General features: G+C 40.9%; 1 protein-coding gene across 5 annotated transcripts in view; it reads left to right on the forward strand.

Moving 5' to 3' along the window:
- ENTPD1 (ectonucleoside triphosphate diphosphohydrolase 1) overlaps window positions 1–20,227 on the forward strand; it is a 125,121-nt gene that overhangs the window by 16,118 nt on the left and 88,776 nt on the right. Inside the window, exon 1 of one of the 5 annotated variants that reach the window (XM_047759728.1) lies at window positions 15,370–15,570. The exons of 1 other annotated variant lie outside the window; for it this stretch is intronic. Coding sequence is in view for 2 of the 4 variants with exons in the window: in XM_047759727.1 (XP_047615683.1) it covers window positions 16,029–16,044 (16 nt within the window). In the remaining 2 variants the exon portion in view is untranslated. Of the gene's footprint in view, window positions 1–15,369; window positions 15,571–15,865; window positions 16,045–20,227 lie in introns of those variants that run through there. 3 more of the 5 variants (XM_047759730.1, XM_047759727.1, XM_047759726.1) reach the window with 3 other exon arrangements.

Consider the following 20,227-nt stretch of genomic DNA (forward strand, 5'->3'; position numbering starts at 1 on the left):
AAAGGTTAAATTTTAGACTACATGGTACAGTAGATATACATTGTTCTAAGAATTTTAATTAAAACTAACAAATACAATGCATCATGTGTAATTACAATGGGTACAAAACATCATGTGGAAAAAACATTATATGAAAATAAGGAATTCGGTATAAAACGTCTTGTGGTTACTCTTAGCAAGCGCCACCCGTTATTGTTTTAAGCTAATCTTTAACAACTAGAAAGGTCACAAGCACAAGAATTTAACATTTACAAAAACTCATTTTTTAGATTAAAGCTTGAGGTACTAACTTCAAGGCATTATGGTCAGGGGACAGTATGAGAAAATATTCTTTATATCAGAGCAACTTAATTTCATAAAACTTAAAAGCCCCCTACAAAACTTATTAAAAGCAAGATTATTATCTTTTCCATCAAGAATAATGTGTGTCTAACCTATTCTAACCTATTGTACACTCCACAATGACCTAACTCTGAAACCTATTCTTACTCGTAACAAACCAATGAACACTTTGTTTTTGCCTACATTAGATCTGAATGGGGGAATTTCACCAAGGTGAAACTCTTATTATTTTATTACTGTTCCATTTTTTGTTGTTCCAATTTTATTGAATCACAAAACAATATAGAAAAATAACAAAGAATAACAAACAAATAACAGAAAAGGCTGAGTAATAAGTAAATAACAGAAAAGACTGAATTTTCCAAGAAGCAATTTTTATTCTTGCACTATTGTGCAAAGCCTTCATTTTGCTATTGTTGCCGTTGTTGTCGGGTTAGCAGATGAGCCTCATTATTTTTAGAACTTGCCCTTGGAACTGTGCCGCCGGGTAAGTCCTTTTCCCTATTTCTAAACCTGCCCTCGGAACTGTGCCGGTGGGTAGGCTTTTTCTCCTCGGTTAGGAACCCTGCCTTCAGAACTGTGCCGTCAGGCTAGTTCCCTTCCTTGGCCTCCTGTATCTCCTCGGCTCCCCGCAAAATTCTAGAGTTTTTTTGAGATATATTGTGAGACAATTAAATGACAGCAACACTGATCAGGCCAACAGTGATTATAATGCAGTTACCACCATAATGTCAATGAAAAGCATCAGGGTTATGTAGGGGATGCCCTTCAGGACAGTTACTGTTTGAGAAGAGCTGGTTCTGCCCTGGCTGTGCTCTTCTTAGAGGCAGAGTTCTTGGAATTCCTCTGTAGTCCTATCTGGTGACGTGCTAACCTCATACTTCTTTTTTTGTTTTTTGTTTTTTCTTTTTTTCCTCTTTCAGCCGCCACATTATGGAAGTTCCTGGGTCAGAGATCTAATAGGAGACACAGCTGTGACCTATGCCACAGCTGCAACAACACCGGATCCTTAACCCACTGTGCCACAGTGGGAACGCCTCATACTTATTAATTATAGCAAAGCTGCTCCATACTCAGCTGCCTGATGTGCTCCGTTTCATGCCTCAGGCATTGCTGTGACAGTATTCATATTCAGTTACAGAAAAAATTTAAAAAATTGTAAACATCAGTAAAAATTGGGAGGGACTTCTAGGAGGGATTTGAATTCCTGTGTGCAGTGGTTGAGAATCCCCATGTTAGGTATTTTAGATGATATGAGTAGTAAACTGTCCCTTCCCTCTGGGACTCCGAGTCCAGTAGTGCTAGAGGGTGGAGTGAGGATTGAAGGAAAAGTTGGAGTGGGAAGAAATGATAATACCAGTGTAATTGGCAGGATAATTTGTTAAGGTGTTAGTTATTGTGGGTTCCCAATGATATTCTAGCTTGTTGAAATTGCCCAAGGTACCCAGAAGCAATAGAGTAATAAGGAAGAGATAAGGGGTACCTTTGAGGGCCGGGAAAGAAGGAACTTCTTGAGTACTGGGAAGGGGGTAGAGTTGGTGGGCCATGAGGAGTGGGCACCCTTGCTTGTTCTGTGGTTGTGTCTTGGTCAGTAGGATGGCCATATGGTGCCTTAGGGAGGCTCTGCTCTAGGTACCAATGCTTCCAGTAGAGGTCAAGCCCCCTCTCCAGTCCTCCTCCATCCCTATTTAGCACTGGAACAGAAAGCCTGTCACATTGCAAGGTTAGACAGTGAGAATATCAGAAGGGATCAAAGTAAGTGAGAGATTAGAAGTCCTTCCCTACTTTCTGATACATGCACTCTGAGATTGTGGTGTAGACCAGGAAGGTAAAGGAACTCCAGTAATGATTGTGATGGACTTTCTGGTCCGCTCAGAGGAAACTGAGATGGATTTAAGTTGATATAAAGAAAATAAAGTTGGCAGAATTTCTTGGATACCTAAGCATGGTGGTTTAAGATTGGATCTGCTCCATGCATAAATAACTGAGACAAAAAGCAGAATATGAGAAGGGCACTATGGGTGGCTAAGCTATGTAGCATAGCTGCAATAAATCATGGCAGATTATTTGCTGTTGGGCGCACTGCAGTCTTTTTTTCACAGCGCTTTTTTCTGGCCAGGCAGAAGAAGGAGGAACTAGAGGGCTGTCAAGTAGAGAAGGGGGAAGGAATTCTTTTCCTCACTGATTGTCTTCTAGCTTGCTCCCTTTTCATTACACAAAGCATGGTAACATAATTGAACATGTGGTAAATATTTATATATTAGTCAAGTAGAGAAGTATTATTTTCCGGTTATTTTTGCCGCTTTCCTCTAGTTGCATGTCATACTGGAGTATATTCTGTAAACTACATGTTGTCCATCCTCTGGATTATGGAGGCAGAAAAAACACCGTCTCATTGTAAGGCCTAGTGACGCACAGAGTGCAGGTTCTTGTGCTCCCCATCTCTCCCTCCCACAGACACCTTTCTCAGCCAGCAGCTTTCTCTTTGCCATTGCAGAGCTTTGGAGCAGGAGTCCCTATGTAATTTCCATTTTTCACGCAAGAAATTAAGGTGAAACCGTCTCATGGGTAGGCTTAGAGACATTTTCTTTTTTTTTTCTTTCTTTCTTTTTTATCTTGTTAGGGCTGCACCCACGGCATATGGAGGTTCCCAGGCTAGGGGGTCTAGTCGGAGCTGTAGCTGCCAGCCTGCACCACAGCCACAGCAACATCAGATCTGAGCCACGTCTGCAACCTACACCACAGCTCATGACAAGGCTGGATCCTTAACCCACTGAGCGAGGCCAGGGGTCGAACCTGAAACATCATGGTTCTTAGTTGAATTTGTTTCCTGCTGAGCCACAATGGGAATGCCTAGAGACATTTTCTATATATAGTCCATATATCCTTAATTCTAAAACAGTTGATGAAAGTGGATTTTTAATGTTTTGAAATTAAGTATGTATCTTGCGATTAATGTCAAAAGAAATCTGTTTCCAGGCAGAACTATAAATTAATCTGTGATTGTCATTATGCAGTAGTACACTCAGTGTTGTGTGGAAGGTATCTTTTCATCTGATCAATGACTCAGATGAGCTGATTGTAACAGTGCTTAATGTAGGTGAATTTTAATTCTTGACTCTCAGTCAAGAATTATTTGGCTGAAATATTTTAAAGGTTACAATTCAGCAAACCTAAACTTTTTTTTTAATATGTGAGATTGCCTATCATGTGCCAAGTAATGAATTTAAAAAACAGTAGAAATTGTCTTATACTTTGGACTATATCTGAAAATTTCAGCTTTGGGAGAGATTTGTGTGACCAGTTCATGTGCTGAGAAGGTACTTACTTGAGAATAGTACATCTATTAAAAGTTTCTAGCTAATGTTTTCCCCTAAAATTTAAGCACATATGCAAAACACTGGACTAGGTGCTATGGGATATGGAAGGATGTGGATAGGGAGGAGAGAAAAGGAATTTGCCACCAGACTCAAGAATTTGAAGTCAGACTCTAGGTCATGTGTCTGAGATAGATTACACTTGAAAAGAAGCTAACAATGCAAGGCATTAAGCAGGTGACAAGTTATTTGGCACTTGGAGAGGAGAATTATGCTCACAGAATTTGGAGGAGCTTGGAAGACTTTAAAGATTTAAGGTTTGAACTAGACCTTGAAGAATGAACTGGGATAACCAAGCTAAGATATAATCTCAAAAATCTGAAAATCACTATTATCTTTGCCTACTCTATTTCTTCAGGCTCTGCTGGCCCTGAGTGGATGAAGGGCCTGATGTAAAGGAGCACAGGGTGCCTGACTTTGGTCTTGTCTCCAGGGTTTATCACCCTGGCTGATCTCTGCAGAGGCAGAGGCATTAACAGCAACATGAGAGCTTCCTGCTGTAGACTGGCCTGGTATTGTGGGCTATTATTGCCTTCAGAAACTGGGTGTGCAAGCCACACTGTTAAGGTCTTGAGCATGAAAAGACCATGTGTTTTTTAGGAATTTCTCCTGCCTCCTAGGACCAACAATGTCTCGAATTAGAAGACAGAGATTTATGCCCTTTGCAATCTTGATTGTTTAGCAAGTGCAATTCAGGCACTTAGGGTCAGTTAAATATGGTGAATTTTTCTTAACTCCAACTTTTCTCCTTCTCAGAGCTACTTTAAGTTCTCTGGCAGTGTTCCCATATGAGGGTGGCCGTCTGGAGAAGCGTAGGCATGTTCCTTCCTTTATTATTTTTTTCGAATTCTGGAACCAGCCGTCACTACTCCCTTCCTGCCCTCCTCTGGCCCCAGAGTTTCTGACTTCTCTCCAGAGACACTTATTTGGAAACTTTTTGAACCAGTGGGAAATCAGCTTAGAAGCTTTTTTTCTTTGAGACCAATGGGAATATTGTGTGTCATGGATGGAAAGATTTGAGTACTACCATTATCACATTGAGTCTATATAACAAGGCTGTTTCCGTGTCTTGGCACACAGCCTGAGTTAACTTTGCTTTGCTGGATGTAGAGACAATGAATTCTGTTTGAACAAGAAATCATGTGTAACAAATGCTTTTGCAAAATCATGTCTATTTAGCAGTTGCTTTAATAAAGATGTGCTTCGGCAAGTGGTTTTTGTACAACACGTGTTTAAACACTAAACAATGCTTAACAACATATTTTTAATAAACTTTTAATTTTATAATAGTTTTTGACTTATAGAAAAGTTGTAAAGATAGTACAGAAAGTTCTCATATATTCCATACCCACTTTCTCCTGTTGTTGATATCTTAAATTTGTGTGATAGATACACTTGCCATAAGAAACATTATTAACCAAAGTCCACACTTTATTCAGCTTTCCTTAGTTTTTACTTAATGTTCCTTTTCTGACCCAGAATCCCATCTGGATCCTATATTACATGTAATCCTCATATCTTCTTAGATTTCGCTTGGCTGTGAAATTTTCTCAGACTTAAGGAATCCTTGTTTTTGATGACCTTGACAGTTTTGAGAAATACCATAGGTCAGGTATTTTGTAGAATGTTCCTCAGTTGGGATTTGTCTGATGTATTTCTCATCATACTGGGGTTATATGTTTTTTGGAGAACAACTATAGAGGTTTAGTGCCGTTTTCATTGCATCGTACCAACGATGTTCTGTCAAGATGACTTATCACTGTTGGTGTTGATCTTGATCACTTGGCTGAGGTAGTGTTTGTCAAGTTTCTTTACTGTAAAGCTATTCTTTCTTCCTTCCTTCCCATACTACAGTCTTTGGAAGGTGGTCACTATGTGCAGCCCACAATTGAGGAATGAGGAGTTACGCTTTACTTCCTAAAGGATGGAGTTTCTACATAAATTATTTGGAATTCTTCTATATAGGAGATTTGTCTATTCTCCTTGTCTATTTATTTATTCAGTAATTTACCTAGATCAGTATAGACTCAGGGATTTTTATTTTATACTTTGGGTTATTTTTATTATTTTTTATTTATTTTTTTTGTCTTTTTGCTATTTCTTTGGGCCGCTCCTGCGGCATATGGAGGTTCCCAGGCTAGGGGTCGAATCGGAGCTGTAGCCACCGGCCTACGCCAGAGCCACAGCAACGCGGGATCCGAGCCGCGTCTGCAACCTACACCACAGCTCACGGCAACGCCGAATCGTTAACCTACTGAGCAAGGGCTGGGACCGAACCCGCAACCTCATGGTTCCTAGTCGGATTCGTTAACCACTGCGCCACGACGGGAACTCCATGGGTTATTTTAAAATAGTATTTTATTCCCAGTTTTTTTTTTTTTCTATTGAGGGCTCTTACAGTTGTCTCCTGTGTCAAGTTTTTTAAGCCACATCTATGGCATGTGGAAGTTCCCAGGCCGGGGATTAAACCCGTACCATAGCAGTGACCTGAGCCATAGTAGTGAAAATGCCAGATCCTTAACCTGCTGCACCACCAGGGAACTCCTCCTATAGCAATTTGATTTACACCATCACTGTGGGATTTGTGATCAGTTCATTACTTTCTGACACCACGTATGCTCACTGCTCTAGTCCTGGTATCAGCTCTTTCACAGGGAGTTCTGATTGCTTTTATTGGAGAATGTTTTAGAACACAAAGCTCTGGGATCTAGGTGTGCTCACTGCTGCTTGAGTATCATTGCTTAGAGGCCCTCTCAGCTGACACAGAAAGAAAATCATATATATATATATGAACTTGTATATAGGTACAACTATAAATATTGCTACATTTAGCCATCCATATATTAAACTAAACTTGAATTTATTTTCATGTCTCCTACTCTAATCCATTACCAGCGGACCATTGTAGCCACCTCCCCTTCCCTGTCTGTATCCTGCCACTCCAGCATAAGAACCCCATCTCCTGTTGTCATCTATTTACATAATTGCCCAATTCCAGTATACATGTCTAGTGGCCTCAGAATTATGAACCTGTACTCCTATGGGAGACAACTTTATCAAGTAATGTGTTTTTGTGTAGTCCTTTTTGTCTTTAGTCTTACAAACTTTTCCCCTTTCCAAAGTGACTCAGGTCAGTACCCTTTCCTCTTCTGCCTTCAGTGAGTTTGTTTCATACATTTGTAATATAGTTAGATTCTTTTGTCACAGTCTGCATTCCATTCAGGGATCCCTTAACCTCGTGGATGGTTTTTTTTAAAACTTTGTAGGCATTAAGGTTCATTCTTTGTTCTCTAAAGTTAGGTTTGGACAAATGAATATGATCATGTAGCCACCATGACAGTAGCATACTGAGTAGTTTTACCACTCTAAAAAATCCCCTGGGCTTCACCTATTCAGACCTCTCCTCACACCGATGAATCTTGGGTGGCTATTGATCTATTTACCATCTCTATTTAAATTTAACATTTAAAAACATTTTAAAATTAAAAATTATTTTTTAAAATAGTTGGGAGTTCCTGTTGTGGCTCAGCAGGTTTAAGAACATGACTAGTATCCATGAGAATGAGGGTTTGATTCCTGGCCTCACTCCATGGGTTAAAGATACAGCATTGCTTCAACCTCTGGTGTAAGTCCTAGAAGCCTCTCAGATCCAGTGTTGCTGTTGCTGTGACTGTGGCGTAGGCTGTCAGCTGTAGCTCTGATTCAGCCTCTGGCCTGGAAACTTCTGTATGCTGTGAGTGTGGCCCTAAAACCAAAAAAAAAAAAAAAAAAATCAGAGCTTTTATAAATTGATTGGACTTTGATAGATAGTGAGTACTTTTTGGAAAAAAGTACTTAAAGATATTACAACTGTTATCAGTTATTTTACCTGAAATGCATGGATCTGGGCCTGCTTCTTAAATGATAAAACAATTTTACCATTTTAATGAAGGGACAGTTCATTCAATGTGTCTGCAGACATTTAGAGGAATTGGGGCACTTGAAGTAGGGGATAGAAGGATGAAGGAGGTAAAGGGGATGTTTCAACAGAAAATGAAAGAGACTTCAGCTAATGCAGGGGAAGTGAGGGGTAGTTGCTGTAGCTCAAATAAGGGTGGTGTGAATCAGTTGTGAAATATTTGATGTAAAGTAATGCCTACACAACTCAGACTCCATCAAGTTCTGGGATCAGGTTAAGTTTTAGGATTTTATTTCAATTCTGCAAACTCTTTTTTTTTTTTTTTTTAATTTTCTTTTTAGGGCCAAACCCATGGCACATGGAAGTTCCCAGGCTAGGGGTCAAATTGGAGCTACAGCTGCCGGCCCACGCCACAGCCACAGCAACACCAGATCCGAGCCTCGTCTGTGACCTACACCACAGCTCAAGGCAATGCCAGATCCCCAACCCACTGAGCAAGGCCAGGGATTGAACCCCCATCCTCATGGATACTAGTCGTATTCGTTTCCATTGTGCCACAGTGGGAACTCCCGATTCTGCAGACTCTTTATTAAGTGTCTGTTTTGCTTGACTTTGCTGTGCTATGTGCTCTGAGCATGCCTTCTTCTGGTGCAACTGTTTGGTCATGTACTTCCTCAATGGAAGAGCTGGCCATTCTGCAAGATTCAAGGGCTTCCCCCAGCTCAGAGTTCAGGGCATTCCTCCCAGACTACAAAGGTCACTTGCTTATCCTGGGAAGACAAAGACATGGGCGACCCTGGTCATACTTCATTCCCCATTCCCCTCTCTCAGCATGTCCCTAGTCCCACAGTTGCTGTTGAATATGTAGGACCACATTAAATTTGTGGAAGGGAGGTGGAGAGATCCTTTGTGTTGTAGGAGGGAAAGGACTTCTATTTCCATTCCCCTCAGCTGCCCTGGGTTACTTCTGCAAAGTAAGTGGAAGATACCGGAGGGGGAGAGCATGGGACATAAGAAGAGAAGACAAAGTTTTATTTAATCTGAACATGTACCTAGCACATAAGTGAAGAGGAGAGGAACTCAGACTTTTTGAGTGCTGATTATGTGCTGGGGTCTCTGTTGGGAATTCTGTCATATTTATTTCCCTTTTCCACCTATAATAACTCTAAGTAGATTTTTTTTTAAATCTTTATTTCAAAGATAAGAAACTGAGATTTAGAGAGGCTCACTAACTTGTCTAATTTCACACAGTGACTATTCAAACCTAGCTCTAAATTCCTGGCAGCATATTAGAATCACCTGAGCTCTTTTTAAAGCCATTGTTGCCTGAGCCCTGCCTCAGACCAGATCCCAATCTCTGAGGGTCCGGGTGAGCACTAGCATTTTTAAAGACCAGAGATTACATATAACATGCAGTCAGGGTTGAGAACTATGGCTCTGCTCTGAGAGACTGTGCCCTTCTCCCTCTCTCCTAAAAGAAGGGCAGGGGCATTTTCTGAACCAATGTGTACTCTAAATATTGTCAGAGTACTTTTTTTTGCTTTTTAGGGCTGTGTCCGTGTCATATGGAGGTTCCCAGGCTAGGGGTCAAATCAGAGCTACAGCTGCCAGCCTATACCACAGCCAGAGCAACGCAGGATCCGAGCTGCCTCTTTGACCTACACCACAGCTCATAGCAACACCGGATCCTTAACCTACTGAGCGAGGCCAGGGATCAAACCCTCAACCTCAAGTTTCCTAGTCGGATTTGTTTCCGCTGCGCCACAATGGAAACCTGTCAGAGTACTTTTAGATCCACCTCTAAGCCCCATTTCCTACCTCTCACAGGGATTCCTATCATCACTGAGTACCTGTAAGCAGGCAGATGGAGTGGGGGCAGAGGTTGTTATTGATGGTAGAGAACTACAAATATGATTGATTTAATCTGATCCATGGGTTGTTTGTTTATTTGTTTTGATAAGACATGCACATATAGGAGTTCCTGTCATGGCTCAGTGGTTAACGAATCCGACTAGGAACCATGAGGTTGCCGGTTCGATCCCTGGCCTTGCTCAGTGGGTTAAGAAATCTGGCGTTGCCGTGAGCTGTGGTGTAGGTCGAAGACGTGGCTCAGATCCTACATTGCTGTGGCTATGGTGTAGGCCAGCAGCTGTGCTTCGATTCAGTCCCTAGCCTTGGAACCTCCATATGCCGCAGGTGCAGCCCTAAAAAGCAAGGAAAAAAAAAAAGTTACCCGGGTCATTTATTTTAAGACACATAAAACCAGAGTACCTCTTTTCATGAATTTTCTCGCTATACTTCTGTTTTAATGGAGAATTAGAAACAACAAAGAGATCAGAATGCCCATCCTCCACCCTCTCCTACCAGCTACCCCTGCCCCATAGTGATGCAGAGACTACCATCACCACTCTGTCCAGTTTATGTGATTCCTGTTTGGTCACATACAGGAATCACATAAATGGGTGTGTGGACAGTGCCTCAGGTTGTCAAACCACACCGTGGATATTGCATGTCAGGAAGAGCGTGGTCCCTTCTAATTTCTGCAGTTGATGATACATTCCACAAAGAAATCGAAGAAAATCCTGATATGGCTGCCTGAGTATTGTGCTACAGAAAAAAAGCTCAGTGAATATACTTTTCTGGTTCACCCTGGACTAACAGCTTTTTAGCTTTGACCAGCTTGCTTTTCTTTTTTTATTATTTGTATTAATGATTTTTATTTTTCCATTATAGTTGATTTACAGTGTTCTGTCAATTTCTACTGTACAGCAAAGTGACCCAGTCACACACACACACATATATATATACATTCTTTTTCTCACATTATCCTCCATCATGTGACTATAGGTGACTATAGTTCTCTGTGCTGACCAGCTTGTTTTTCAATTACTTTTATTTTTCTTGCAGATAACCTCTTTCATCTGACTATTTGCTCCTTAAATGAAACGCTGAGCTGCACATTATAGCAATTTTCTTTTTGTTCGTTTGTGGGGTTTTCTTTTGTTTGTTTGTTTGTTTTTTAGGCCTGCACCTGCAGCATATGGAAGTTCCCAGGCTAGGGTTAGAATCAGAGCTATAGCTGCCAGCCTACACAACAGCCACAGCAACGTGGGATCCAAGCCATGTCTGCGACCTACACCACAGCTTATGGCAACACCAGATTCTTAACCTACTGAGTAAGGCCAGGGATTGAACCCACGTGGTTCCTAGTCGGATTCGTTTCTGCTGGGCCACAATGGGAATTCTAGGAATTTTTTAATTTTTTATTATTTTTTTTTATTACTCAAATGAATTTATCATATATGTAGTTGTATAATGATCATAACAATCTGATTTCACAGGATTTCCATCCCACAGCCCAAGCACATCCCCCCACCCCCCAGCTGTCTCCTCCAGAGACCATAAGTTTTTCAATGTCTGTGAGTCAGCATCTGTTCTGCAAAGAACTTCAGTCTGTCCTTTTATCAGATTCCACATGTCAGTGAAAGCATTTGATGTTGGTGTCTCATTGTATGGCTGACTTCACTTAGCATGATAATTTCTAGGTCCATCATGTTGCTAAAAGTGCTGGTATTTCGTTCCTTTTAATGGCTGAGTAATATTCCATTGCATATATGTACCACATCTTGATCCACTCTTCTGTCGATGGACATTTAAGTTGTTTCCATGTTTTGGCTATTGGAGTACATGAGTCTTTGTGAGTCGTGGTTTTCTCTGGATAGATGCCCAGGAGTGGGATTGTTGGATCAAATGGTAGTTCTATGTTTAGTTTTCTGAGGAATCTCCATACTGCTTTCCACAGTGGTTGCACCAATTTACAATCCCACCAACAGTGTACTAGGGTTCCTTTTTCTCCACACCCTCTCCAGCACTTATTGTTTGTAGACTTTTGGATGATGACCATTCTGGCTGGTGTACGGTGGTACCTCATAGTGGTTTTGATTTGCATTTCTCTAATAATGAGGGGTGTTGAACATCTTTTCATGTGTTTCTTGGCCATCTGTATGTCTTCTTTGGAGAACTGTCTGTTTAGATCTTCTGCCCAGTTTTTGATGGGGTTGTTTGTTTTTTGGTATGGAGCTGCAGAAGGTGTTTATAAATTTTGGAGATTAATCCCTTGTCCGTTGATTCACTTGCAAAGATTTTCTCCCATTCTGTGGGTTGTCTTTTTGTGTTGTTTAGGGTTTCCTTTACAGTGCAGAAACTTTTCAGTTTGATTAGGTCCCATTTGTTTATTTTTGTTTTTATTGTCAATACTCTTAAGAGGTGGATATGAGAAGATGTTTCTGTTGCTTATGTTAGAGAGTGTTTGGCCTATGTTTTCCTCTAAGAGTTTTATAGTGTTTGGTCTTATACCTAGGTCTTTAATCCATTTTGTGTTTATTTTTGTGTATGGTGTTAGGGAGTGTTCTAATTTCATTCTTTTCCATGTGGCTGTCCAGTTTTCCCAGCACCACTTATTGAACAAGCTGTTCAATTGTATATCCTTGACTCCTTTGTCATAGATGAGTTGTCTGTAGGTGCGTGGGTTTAATTCTGGGCTTTCTATCCTGTTCCACTTATCTATATTTCTGTCTTTGTGCCAGTACCATACAGTTTTGATGATTGTTATTTTGTAGTATAGTCTGAAGTCTGGGAGCCTGATTCTTCCAGTGCCATTTTTCTTTTTCAGGATGTCTTTCTGGGTCTTTTGTGCTTCCAAACAAACTTTAAAATATTTTATTTGAGTTCTGTGAAAAATGTCCTTGGTAGTTTGATAGGGATTGCATTGAATCTGTATATTGCCTTAGGTAGTATAGTCATTTTGATAATATTAACTCTTCCAATCCACGAGCATGGTATATCTTTCCATCTCTTTGTGTCATCTTTGATTTCCTTCATCAGTGTCTTATAGTTTTCAGAGTACAGGTCCTTTGTCTCTTTAGGTGGGTTTACTCCTAGGTATTTTATTCTTTTGGATGCGATGGTAAACGGGATTGCTTCCCTAATTTCTTTTTCTGCTCTTTCATTATTAATGTATAGAAATGCTAGCGATTTCTGTGTATTAGTTTTGTATCCTGCGACTTTGCCAAAGTCATGGATGAGATCTAACAGTTTTCTGGTAGAGTCTTTAGGATTTTCTAGGTATAGTATCATGTCATCTGCAAATAGTGATAGTTTTACTTCTTCCTTTCCAATTTGGATTCTTTTTATTTCTTTTACTTCTCTGATTGCTAGCAATTTTCTTTTAAACTGAATTTTGCCATCCTTCAACCCCCAAGCTAATTTTGCATATGGCTACTAACTCAGTAAATATTCAGTAGTGTTCCTTAAAACCCTGGGACAATTTCCTTATATAATTATTGTGCATCATCAGATAATTTCCCACTTTTTCACCTAAGATTCTTTCACTGCAGAAAATTTCAAATATACAAAGTATAGAAAATAGTAAATCAAATCCCCATATACCCGTTTTCCAACTTCAACATTTATCATTTAATCCCTAATTTTGTTTTATGTGTATCTAATCTTCTCCTCCTCTTTTTTTTTTTTTGTCTTTTTGCCATTTCTTGGGCCGCTCCTGCGGCATATGGAGGTTCCCAGGCTAGGGGGCGAATTGGAGCTGTAGCCGCCGGCCTACGCCAGAACCACAGCAACGCGGGATCCGAGCCACGTCTGCAACCTACACCACAGCTCATGGCAATGCCGGAACCTTGACCCACTGAGCAAGGGCAGAGACCGAACCCGCAACCTCATGGTTCCTAGTCGGATTCGTTAAACACTGCGCCACGACGGGAACTCCCTCCTCCTCTTTTTGAAGCTAATCTCAGATTTCTTCTGTAGATATTTCAGCCTGTATCTCCAAAAGATATATACTTTTGAAAAATTATAACCACAACATATATACACCTTAAAAATGAACATTTCTTTAGTAGCATAAAATTTCCAGTCAGTGTTCAAATTTCTTCAGTTGTTTTGTAGTTTGTATTAAATTGGCTTAAATAAGGACTTCAAGGCCAGACATTGAATTTTCTGGGTATGTCTTTTAAATTTCTTTTAGACTATAGGTACCTCATCCTCTTTTTTTCTTCCTTGCAACTTATTTGTTAAAGCAACAAGTGCAAAGACTCTGAGGCTAGAGTAGAGGTAGCATGAAGAGGAAAGCAGTAGGAAAGAAAGTCAGAGAGGTGATGGGAACGAGCCAGGTAGGAAACAGTAGGCTCCTGACAGCACTTTAATTACGCTTGAAGTGAGATGGGAGTCGTTGGAGGGTTTTGAGCAGAAGTATTATTTTGTTTGGTTTGGTTTGAACTGAATCATTGTGGGTGCTGGGCAGAGAATGGACTGAACAGGGTGTTGAGCAGAATCTGGGAGACCAGTGAGAAAGCTATTATAATAAACTAGATGAGAGAGGATGTGGCTTGGACCAGTGTGGTAGCAGTGGAGGAAATGAGAAGAGGTGGTGTCCTGGAGTAGGGCTGTCCTTGACATGTTCAGGTGCTTGTCTGCACATATTCTGGATGTTCGCCTTGAGCATTCATTTCTCCTTTTAACTTTGATGGTCTGTTTTGCATTCTTTAATTCATGGGATGGTTTTGTCAACATGTTCTTTTTCAAATTTTTCTCCAAAACAGTGATGCCAAGACAGTCATAAACCCATTATAAAATTGCGGATTTTTACAACTATCTCATCATGTCGCTTTAAAACAACTTTTTTTGAGCTCTTCATTTTTTTAAAATTATTTTTTAATAGTTATTTCCCCAATACAACTTGCTTTAAAACAATTTTATCACAATAGGACAAATATCAAACTGATATTTCTTATTAGAGATGGAGTCGAAACTGGCTCTGGAGACCGCATCCACTGGATTTTCATTGAGTATAGTTAGTTTTTAATATAAATGGCGAATGCTGTAACTCTGAAACACTTAGTAAGGTAAAGAGTCTTGTACAGACCCAGAACTATTAAAGCACCAAACATTTATTAGGCACATACTATGCTTCTGGGCACTGTGCAGATAACAGAGGTGCCTAAACTAAAAAAAAAAAAAAAAATCAACCCCTGCCCTTATTAAAGTATGATTGAAAGTATAATGGAGAATGTACTTTATAGAGAGTCAAAAACAATCCTTAATGGTCACAAATTTGATGGCTTATGGTATATTTGGAAGAAAAATGTCTTATGTTATAATTGGCTTAGACACAAATTCTCATGCTGAAGAAACAATGTAGAAAAAGCATGAACTAGAAAGCAACCAAATCAGATTTACCTTCTACTTTGCTGCTATTTATTAACTCAACCATTCATCAAAAATTTATTGAGAGCCTACACTCTGGGAGAAGCTGTATTAGATGCTGGAAAGCACGATAGCAAATAAGAGAGACCAGCTCTCTGCTCTCTGTGTGAACATGAACTTGTATCTTAACATTTTCACGTCTCTACCCTTGCTTAGGCAAGATGTCTGACGTTCCTTTCAAACCTAAAACACTAAGCCTCATGGAGGGAGAGGCTGCCCAGGCAGGCAGCCTTGGGATCTGAGGACTTACCTTCCTCTTAGAGGGTTAGCTCTTGTTTTGATTTCAAAACAAATTCATATACATAGTTTAAAAGTGTTTTGATCAGTTTCTCATCTGCATTTGGGTCATCTTGGCAAAGCCTAGGTGTGGCAATTCCTGCTCATAAAACTTCAGAGGTCGAAGGTCAAAGTTTGGCAAAGGGGGACAACTTGCATCAGTATAGCCGGACAGCTGTTCCCAGCAAGCAGCCTTTGCTGCTGCGCCACCTTGCCTTCCGACCAATACCACAGTTTCTCCTGCTGCTGCGTCCTTCTTCCTTTGCTTCCGTGACCTGTTGCTCCTCCGGCGTAATGAGCCTCCAAAAGGGATTGCTTATCAGGGGACCAGAAGTGATCGGCTTTATGAGACGGAAAGAACTGTTCTTGCATCCCACAGTTTTTCCAGTGGGTATCAAGGTAACAAGTTTTTTTGTTGTCTTGCTTCAAAATTGCAAAAAAGTAAACAGCCTTTTTTGTTTGTTTGTTTGTTTTTGTTTTTGTTTTTTGCTTGCAGCCAAAATACGTTTTTTAGGGTTGGGGTGGGGGGAATGGATTTCTGTAGCAAAGGGAGAGGGAGAGAGCTGGAGAGAGCCACTTGAACGTTCATTCCTTCAAGAATACAAAAAAATTACAACTCGAGGAAGCTTTAGGGGAATGAGCCGCGTACTCCTCGGCCAATCTGTCTTTTCAGTCAATGAAAAAGACATAGGGTTTGAGGTTCCTTCCGAAACGGGGCAGGCTGATTTAGCCCCTCCCACGAGCTCGAGGGTCTGTTATATCTCTGTTCCTTGAGTACCTCTCTTACTGAGACCGACCACAGCAAGCAGAGGCTGAAAAATAAAGAGCAAAGAAGAAGAAAACAAAAGCTGCCAATTATGGAAGATAGAAGGGGTAAGAGCAAAATTGATTTGATATGAATCCTTAAGAACAAAAAAAAAAAAAAAAAAGGAAAAAAGAAAACCAAAAGCCCAGATCAAAAGCAAGTACTTGAAAGAGCAAGAGGCAAAAAGCCCTAAATATACTTTCCCATCCTCTCCTTCTGAGAGAAGGCGGAGAAAGAACTTTAGGAGACTTTTTTTTTTTTTTAAGAAGCAAAGCCCTGGGGTTAGAGTCTAGGGTGACTCTGGAGCGAGCTGGAGCAACTCATGAATATTCATAGTAATTGTTATTCAGATCTGGTTTTTTGGAGGCAAAAGACTTCTTCTGTCCCCTTGCAGTTTAGGAGGCAGTTGCCTCATTTGCAGTCCAGAGTCGTCTTGCTTCGGGTCAGTACCTCAGTGCCTTTGCTTGAAGATGCTGGGCTCCGGGTGTAGATTTGCTTTGTTCTCAAGTTTCCTGTGTGCTTTCCTGTTGTGAAATTAGCAAAGGCTTCTCTGCCTGGAATTAGACTGAGAAGTTAATGTGGCAAGAGGCTGTCACAACAGGACCCCTGAGTACGTCTTGCAAAAGCCTTAAAGTGTCTTGGGAGGTGTGGAGGAGTGTTTTTGTGTATGAAAGGAGGGAGGGAGGGGGAGTAGGTACAAAGAACAGTTTTATCTTTAAAAAGCAAGGCATATCTGACTGACTATATTTAGATCTTGTCTTAAAAACTGTGAGAGCAGCCTGGTTTGCACAGATGGTGTGCAGTCTCTGTCTTTTACCTCTTTTGGGCATTTTCTGCCAGCTTGGAGAGCCAGCTGCCTGCCAGCCCGCGGGAGCCAAGAAGAATGTCTGTAGCGGTGTGGTTGTGTAGGGTTGCAAACTTTATCAGTTCTAGTTTCTAACATCCCCACACTTTTTTTTAATCCCATAGAATGTGGAGGAATGGAATGAGTAGCCAACAGATTTCTTTTTAAAAAATTGTACTGGAATATAGTTGACTTAAAAAGTTGTGTTAATTTGAGGCGTGCAGCACAGTAAGTCAGCTGTACATTCCTTTTGAGATTCTTTTCCTATATAGGTTGTTACACAGTCTTAATAATGAGAGTAATGATAGCTGTTAGTGTTTACATCTTTACTCTGTGCTGGGAGCTGTTCAGAACATATTACACATGTTATTTATTCCTCACAGCAACTTATGAGGTGAGTGTTGTTATTATCATCCCCATTTCCTGGATGATGGAATTAAGATAGTGAGAGAGTAGCTTGCCTTGGGACCACACAGTAAGTGGTGAATTTGGATGCAGGCGCTGGACCCGGGGACTGCAAATCTATTTCCCCACCCTATTGCTTCACTTCAGCAACACACTCTTGATTCACATTTGCAAATCCTTGGAGCTACTGGGGAGATGATACTGACGAAATCTCAAGTCTGGGAAGGAGTTTGTGTTTTGCCATCGTTTACATGCATTTTTCTTATTTGGTACTCATGGCCATTCTCTCAAGCACAGGTATTGTTACTGTTGCCTTTTACAAAAGGAAGAGACTGAGTCCAGGAGCGCTTAGGTGACAGGAATCACACAGCTAGTTTTTGAAAGTCCAGAACAGACTAGAAATGCCCTGTCTCTGGTTTCCCTTCTAACCTGCAGATAGAGTCCAGTCATCTCTGAACTTCTGTCCATACCCCAAGCCACTTTCAGTTCCGCAAGGGACCTGAGGAACTTCTTTCCTCCCTCTAGACTGTTGCAAGGCACTTGCTTCTGTCTTAAAGGTCTATCTAGCCTTCTTCTTCCTCTTTAGTCTAGAACCAAGCTGCTCAGACTTGAAACCCAGCTCCACCATCTACTAACTGTGAGCCTCAGTCCCTCATCTGTAAAATAAAGAGAATAATACTATGTACCTCACAAGGTCATTGTAAGGACTAAATGAGAGATTCATGCGGGGTTCTCAGAACAGGGCCTGATGCATATAGTATGTGCTCAATAAATGTTAGCTGTCACGATCACCCCTTCAAACCTCATCTTTGTTGTCAGTCCCCCTTTAAGCCTTCTCCAACCCTTTGAGCCTTATGTTAGGCCGTCTTGGATGGCAAGGTTCCTCAACACCTCGCCGCTTACACCGAAGATGGCACTTGTCCTACTTGTCTACATTCCTGCCTTCTGTATTATCTCCCAACCCTCCCCTGACTATAATGTTTTTATTTACCTTTGGATCTGTAGTGTCTAGCACAATGTTTAACACATAATGGGCACTCAATAAACAGTAAGCTAAGTAATGTTATTTTAGTTGATGTTCGTTTAAGAGTCGGGAGGCTGGTTTAAAAGGAGACCTTTGAGTTTGCAGTGGAGTCCTGCTGTACAAACAGCTTTTTTTGAGCAATATGTAAGGACATCTCTCTAAGTGAATACACTGAAAAACAATGCATCTCTTCTAGGTGGGTGATCTTCAGAGCTGATTTGACCCCATGCTAGGGCACCCAGTTTGGCTAGTCCAGCTCTGGCTGAACGTCAGCCCCTGCTCCCCTTTCAGCTGAGGATTGAAGATTTCAGATGCCTCATGGCGCAACCTCACTATCTCTGAACAGTTCTGTTCAGAACATCTGAACATCTGGTTGCAGAAATAGTGTCTCGCAAGCCCCATTTTATAGCAACCAACCTTGTAGTCAGAGACAGTGTATTCTAGTAATAAAAGAAAAACAAACACCACAGAGGTTGACCCTGGATAAAATCATAAATTACATTAAATTTGTTTCCAGCACCCTCCGTTTCCTCTTCCTGGCATATTTTCAAACCCATTTGACAAATATTATTGTGTGTCTTCCATTTGCAAGTCCCTATTCCAGATGTGTGGAATATAAACAATTTTCTCACAGTCTAGCGAAAAAGGCAGCTATGTATACAACCAACTCTAATTGAAGCCAGATGCCATGAAGTGCTAATAATCAGAGCTAACATTGATTATTATGTGCCAGGCCCTGTAATTTTTACATGCATTGTCTCATATAATCTTCACACACACACAAAAAACCCCCTATGATATAGGTTTCTGCATCTTACAACTATGGGGGGAAGTTACTTGGCCAAGGTCACCCAGCTAGTAATAGGCAAAGAGGGGAATTTAGACCCACATAGTTAGACTGCAAAGCCTGGGTTTTTAATAAGTAAGTTCTCCTACCTTCCTAAGAACCATTATAGAAGTCTGAGGAAGAATCCCTGAGAAGCGGAATAGGGAGTGATGATTTTGGGGAAAACTTCTCAAAGGATGAGACACTTCATATGGGCCTAGAAAGGTGAGTAGAGCTTGCCTGGTGCCCACAGCAGACAAGTTCCAAGTCCCAGCAGTGCTTAAAAATCTTTTCTGTCTTCTTCTTCTTCTTTTTAAAAACCAAAACCACAGCCTAGATTTAAGAGTAAAAAGCTCTTTTCACTTTTTCCAGGTTTCAAGTAGGGAGCCCATTTATATGTTCATCCTGGAGATTTGAAGGGAGAAGTTCAAAGTTTAGCCTTAACTATGAGTTTGGGCTTACCAGTCACCTAAGCAAATAAATCTTTACAATGTCATCAGCTGTGTATTAAATGATTCCCTTTAATTATTACTGGTCTTGTGTTGTCATTGGGCATGTGTGGTAAACAGTTTTTACAAATAGCAGTGATTGGTCTGGCTTTTACTTGGCCAAACTGCATTTTTTTTTCTTTTTCTTTTTAGGGCCGCACCTCCAGCATATGGAAGTTCCCAGGCTAGGGGTTGAATTGGAGCTGCAACTGCTGGCCTATGCCACAGCCACAGCAACTCGGGGTCCTTAACCCACTGAGCGAGGCCAGGGATCAAACCTGCATCCTCATGGTTACTAGTCAGGTTCGTAACTTGCTGAGCCACAATGGGAACTCTGCCAAACCGCATTTTAAGAGTATTTTCTCCATTGTGTTGTCTTTTTGGTTCCTTGTGCAGTCCATAATCAGTGATTGTGTCCAGGGGCATTAGTATTTAATACCACTGCCTGTGCAGAGTGAAGGTGAGGATAGGGGCACATCCCACAGTGTCTGCTCCTTGTGAGCTCCATTCTCTGAAAAAGTTTGGAGGGAGGCCAAAATTGAGGGCAGCCTTTGTGGTGAAGAATTATCAAATCTCTTGAGGGCTTGATGGATGTACAGATGAGCAGAGGCACTAGCTTTGTTTTGGTGAATGTGTGTGTGTTCTGAAACTTCAATCTGCGTGT

Source organism: Phacochoerus africanus, chromosome 15 (assembly GCF_016906955.1).
Source record: "Phacochoerus africanus isolate WHEZ1 chromosome 15, ROS_Pafr_v1, whole genome shotgun sequence".
In the NCBI taxonomy this organism is placed as follows: domain Eukaryota; kingdom Metazoa; phylum Chordata; class Mammalia; order Artiodactyla; family Suidae; genus Phacochoerus; species Phacochoerus africanus.